Below are 5,609 nucleotides of genomic sequence, written 5' to 3' on the forward strand. Positions count from 1 at the left end.
TTTGAGACACACACATGTGTTGGCATGAGGACGAAATGAAATGTGTGCAGAGGGCTCGGCACTCAGTCGGCGCTCGCTGAGTAATTGTTGGGATGCTGCCCAGTGTTAACACTTTGCCCTTTCTCTGCTCAGGGGATGATCACGTTAATTCTGGCCACCGACATGGCAAGGCACGCAGAGATTGTGGATTCTTTCAAAGAAAAAATGGAGAATTTTGACTACAGCAACGAGGAGCACATGACCCTTGTAAGTAGGTTGGTTTTACCGCTTTTAGTGGGGGCAGGTGGGGCAGTGAATGAGTCTTCCCCTCCAGCTAAGATTGGAAACCAAAAATCCAAAATTCTTAGCCTGGCCCTGGAGCGAGGTGTCGCTAGAGCTGGTTTCAGTCACCAGTCTTCGCAGGAAAAGCCGCCTGGTGGGCCTCTGGTCTGAGAAAGCTCCCCTTCGTTTTCCATTCTCCATCTCATTCTATTTGAAGGTGATAAGTGGGTGAAGGAAGTTCATCTTGCTCTGGTCCCCTGAGAAGATGACCTCTCCCATGATAGCACAGCCCCGAAAAACATGCTGAATACCAGCCTCTGGGAGGGCAACTCAGGGACCTGGTGTCTGGGGCCTTGATAAAGTTGCCTCCAGGACGGTGGTGTGCTGGCCCCATGCCCGGTGTCAACGTCCCCGAGAGGCCTGCCCAGCAAAGCCCTGAACTGCCCAGCTCCTCAGAGGACACAAGACAGGCCTGGCTCAGTTCCCAGGAACCGATAGGGCAGGGTGATGAGGGAAGGACTAAAGGGCAGCCGTCTCCTCGAGGTTCGGCTAATGTTGTGCCAGACATTGAGCTGAATATAGCCATCCTTTGCCAAGTCACCCTCCCCAGCCCCTCCCTCCTGGAAGGCCAGCCCAGGCAGATTCGGAGCCCACAGTCCGTGTGCCCAGGTGGGTCTTCATGCCAAGTCAGCCTCAGACCCTGAGTGGCAGCCCACACTTTGACCCCAAACCCTGGCAATTCCAGGTGGCAGTCATCTATGCCTGGAGCGAGGCAAGGCCACCTGGTGCCAGCCCTCCACAGCCAGTCCCGAAGGCCATTACCTGGCTAGTTCAAGTAGAAACACTCCAGCCTGACAAGTCTCCATCTGAAAGATCCACTGTGTGTGCCCAACCTCGCCAGGCTCAGAGGGAGTCGGTCTCCTGGGAGGACGAGAAACACACCCAGCTGGGGAACAGCACAAATGGGACGTGCTGGGCTCAGGGCCGTGTTGTGGGGGCCACCACCTGGGGCTGGGGTGACCAGGAAGGCTAGAGGAGGGGCAGAGCAGGCCCTGGAGGGACTCACACTCCTGCATGAGAAGCATGGAAGAGGAGGCCTCTGCAGGACGGTGGCTTGGGCCAGGCTTGGGAGCAGAGGGCAGAAGCCAGTGCCACCGCTGACATTTGTGCAGCTTTGCTGTCCTCGGGCTGGAGGGGGCAGGAGGGGTCCGAGTTCTGCCCGGGGGGCTCCCTTGGCTTCGGGCAACACTGGAGGTCAACTCCTGTTGGAGGGCTCGGGTGCCGAGGCCATGCCCTCCCTACGTTTACATGAGGGTCCCCTTCACCCTGTGTTTCTAACGTGTCGCCCAGGGGGGTCCCAGCACTATCCCCCTTCATTACCCTTTTAATCTCTGCTTTCATGTGTTGAACAAACTCAAAAGGCATCTGGAAGCTTTGGCTAGAAATAAATGCTAAAGGTTTATTCAAGGGTCTTAGGGCTCACAAAGCAGAAACACAGCTAGGCAAAAATCCAGAAGTGTCCCAAAGAAGAAAGAAAAGCTAAGCGTTCTCACAGCAGAAAGGACATTCTTGAGAAGAATCAGTCCTGCCTTCTTAGCCCTGGGATTGGTCCAGGATTGCATCAGTCAGACGCCAAGTGGTCTGGAGATGGACACCAGGAGCCCTGATCACGTCCAGTGGTCCAGATACGTGAACACCCCTCACCTTCAGGGCAGGAGGGTCACCTGGGGGTCTGGTGCATGTCCAGGCTGACACAGGACTGGGATGTTCACAAGTGTAAGTTTCAGGCTCGTGAGGAGAGGGCTAGAACCGTCTCCTCCTGCCCCAACCTGCTCGATGTTAGTAATTTATCAGCCTGGCTGTGATGACTCCACTTTAGTTCTTCACGCTCTTCCTCACTGACTGTTCTCTCTGTACTTCCTGTGTATCTTCCATAACCAACAAGAGCCTTTTGAACTTTACAATGTGTATGTAGTTCGCGTGACAGGACATGTGTGTGTAAAATGGGCTGTCCGACCACTCAAGCCCCCTCCAAGAAAAGGTTCTGAGGCTGTGGAGTGTGGGGACGCTCCCCTTCTCCNATGACGCATAGCTTCTCTCTATCCAACTTGTGTATTTGTGTATCAAGTTTTACTATATGCATGATGACCTGAAATACCCCTGAGGACCTTGCCACCTCGGGTCAGGGCCAGTGTGGGTTCCCTGTGGCAGCCCAAGGGCACCCCTTCCCTCGCTGCCCAGTCACGGCGACATGCAGCAGAGGGGCCCTGACCACAGCGTCTGACACAGAGATGCATCCTGACTTTCCTCCCGCGTGTCCACCTTTGCATGCACTGAAATTGTTTGCAGGGGGCCATACGGGAGACCTGACCACCTTCAGGGCGCCGTGACGGGGAGAAGTTGAGATTTGTTGGTGGTGTCTATCCAGTAGGACTATGAAAACTTAGGTTATCTAGTGAAAGGGGCAGCAGGAAGCCAGAAGTGTGTGTCTGGCGCGGGTAGTGCAGGCGCGTCAGCAGCCCCGTCACGGCTTGTCCTCTGGCCCCTACAGGCCCCCATACACCTCTGCGTTGCTGCCCCCGAGTGCGGGCGCCTGAGTCTCCCTTCCTCTTCCCCATCCAGGTACCAGATCAATGCCCGCACGGAGCTGGCCATCCGCTATAACGACATCTCGCCCCTGGAGAACCACCATTGCGCCGTGGCCTTCCAGATCCTCGCCCAGCCCGAGTGCAACATCCTCTCCAACGTGCAGCCAGACGGCTTCAAGCAGATCAGACAGGTGTGCGGGCTGAGGGCATTCTGACTGCACAGTGAGGGGGTCCAGGGCAGCACAACCGCCAGAGCATCCCCTCTCCAGGGGCTGAGGCTCCCAGCAGCTCCCAGTCCCAGCAGTGCCCACCAGGCATCCTGGGAACCAGCCCTCCTTCCCACCTCCTCCAAGGCCGAGCAGCACCCCAAAAAGAGGTGCACGCCCGTGGCATATGTGGGATCCCACTGACCAGCACTTCACACGCTCTCTTGAACTTAACCTTTGAAAGCAGCCTTTTCTTTATCTTGAGGTTAACTGACTGCCCAGGGAACACAGACATACCTGCTATATCCAACTTAACAAAGCCCTGACCACCGTCCCCAAGCCCCCATCTGCTGTCCCCTGTCACCATGACCCAGTCAGCCCCACTTGCCCACTTCAAATAAGAGACCTTACTGCTTCTTGGGGCATGTTGGGAGAGAGGTGAAAGCAGCCATCTGTCCTGAGGTAGACACTTACAAGTCACCAAAAATAATGCACTCTTTCCACACAGGAGGTCCCACTAAACACAACTCTGCTCCACCCTCTGACATTTTCAGGGGAGGGAAGATATCAGGGTGCTCTTTTGGTTAAATGGTAGCCCCCAAAAAAAAGTATGTCCACCTCCTGGCCCAGACCCTGTGAATGGGACCTTTTTTGGAGAAAGTGTCTTTGCAGTGGCACTTAAGTATGACCTCTGGGTAAGATTAGCTTGGACTGTGCAGCTGGGCCCTACATCCAATGACAAGTGTCCCTAAAGAGACAGAAGAGGCAGAGACACAGCCACATGGGGAAGACCAGGTAATGACAGAGGCAAAGACTGGAGTGGTGTGGACACAAGCCAAGGACCGCCTGGGGCCATCCGAGGGAGCAGGCCCTGCGACATCTTGGTTTCAGACCTCTGGCCTCCAGAACCATGAGGTAACATCTCTGTGTTCTTCTAAGTCCCCCAGTCTTGGAGTATGGCACTCAGGGCACTTGGACAAGGGCCATCACAGTGTCTGGGGGACCCACACTCGGCCATTCCACAGACGGAGACCTCCCCATTGGACGTCTCCATGGCCTTGCTTCAAGATGTACCTGATAAAGGGTCTAGAAGCCAGTGCCGGGAAAACACTCGTCTCCCCTCGGGAGAACTGATAATCTTCCCTTTATCAGAGAACAACAGCTTCATAAAGCATCATCTGCCCACTTGTNCACTGAGGCTGTCTCGTGTGTGGAAATAAACCATTTCTGAGGCGGTCCTTCGGGCACAGTGCCCTCTCTCACCCAGTGGCTCACTGTGCCATGCACAGAATTCCGTTGCCTTCTGAACCCTGACAGCCCTTTCAGACCCTACATCCTGAAGCCCCTGGCTTCACTCCCAGGGACCCCTGGAAGGGGAGGCTCACCCTCTGGGGGTGGGCCTGGAGAATGTGCCGCCCACTCCGTGGGCATCTCCGGGACGGCGGTGGCCCCGTGCGCCACGTGCTGTTGGCCATGCCCTGTTCCTGTGCCCACAGATGCTGAGCTGCCTGGAGCACATGTACCATGACCTTGGCCTGGTCAGGGACTTTGGCATGAACCCCATCACACTCAAGCGGTGGCTGGTAAGTGCAGGCCTGCTGGCCCCCGTCAAACACACCTCCGTCCAGTTACAGGGGAGTGACCATCTGGGCACCTTCCTGATGGTGCTGGGCCTCCATGAGATCCCGCCAGGGCTGGCAGCCAGTCTCTGGGTCCCCACCACACACGCCACCCCTGTGCTCCTGCTCTGGTGAGCGAGAAAATGGTAAGGACCAGGGAGGAACAAGTGAGGCAGTGCACTCTAAGGCAGCAGTGTGTGTAAGCGTGTATGTGTGTATATGTGTGCATGAAAGTGTACGTGTGTACATGCATGGGTGTGCATGTATGCATGTCTGTGTATACATGCCTATGTATGTGTGTGTGTGTCTGTGTATGTGTGCATGTGTGAGTGTGCAAGCATGTGCATGTTTGTGGGGGTATACATATGTGTGTGTGAGTGTGCATATGGGCAGGTGTATGAGTGTGTATGTGTGTGTGTGTGTGCATGTTTGTGGGGGTGTAAATGAGTGTGCATGTGTGTGCATGTGGGGAGGTTTACATGTATGAGTATATATGTGTGTGTGAGTGTGTGTTTAGCAGATGTTTTTTCTTAGTAAAATATTGCTCAGAACCAAACATTAAAAGCCTGTTAAAGGTTTGGTGGTGACTGGGGACCCAGGACCCCCTTACATAATGGCCTCCACCTTCTCGTCCCAGTGTGGCTCCTCAGGCACCTTCTGGGGACACCTCAGTGCTCCAGCCCAGGGTGTAGCCTGGAAGAGGCCTGTTCCCACACCAGCCCCCTGGGGCCACACTGTGGCCTTCTTGTCCTGACCTTCCATAAACACAGAAGTGCTCTTGGCCTCGGGTTCGGATGAGGATGGGGCAAGGAGTGTCCGAAACAGCTAGCAAAGTGCCCTGGGAGCTTGGAGAGGGTGGTTGGCAGCGGCTCAGGGCACTGGGAACCCTCTCGTCTCTCGCAGCTCTGCATACACGACAACTACAGGCACAACCC

The 5,609-nt window shown here is 55.5% G+C and overlaps 1 protein-coding gene across 1 annotated transcript in view; it reads left to right on the forward strand.

Annotated features, from left to right (window-relative positions):
- Positions 1 to 5,609, forward strand: part of PDE9A (phosphodiesterase 9A) — a 47,018-nt gene that overhangs the window by 23,380 nt on the left and 18,029 nt on the right. The window contains exons 7-9 of the mRNA XM_019666004.1: positions 133 to 246; positions 2,813 to 3,055; positions 4,552 to 4,638. Coding sequence (XP_019521549.1) covers positions 133 to 246; positions 2,813 to 3,055; positions 4,552 to 4,638 — 444 coding nt within the window. The remainder of the gene's footprint in view (positions 1 to 132; positions 247 to 2,812; positions 3,056 to 4,551; positions 4,639 to 5,609) is intronic.

Source organism: Hipposideros armiger, unplaced genomic scaffold, assembly GCF_001890085.2.
Source record: "Hipposideros armiger isolate ML-2016 unplaced genomic scaffold, ASM189008v1 scaffold_458, whole genome shotgun sequence".
NCBI lineage: Eukaryota > Metazoa > Chordata > Mammalia > Chiroptera > Hipposideridae > Hipposideros > Hipposideros armiger.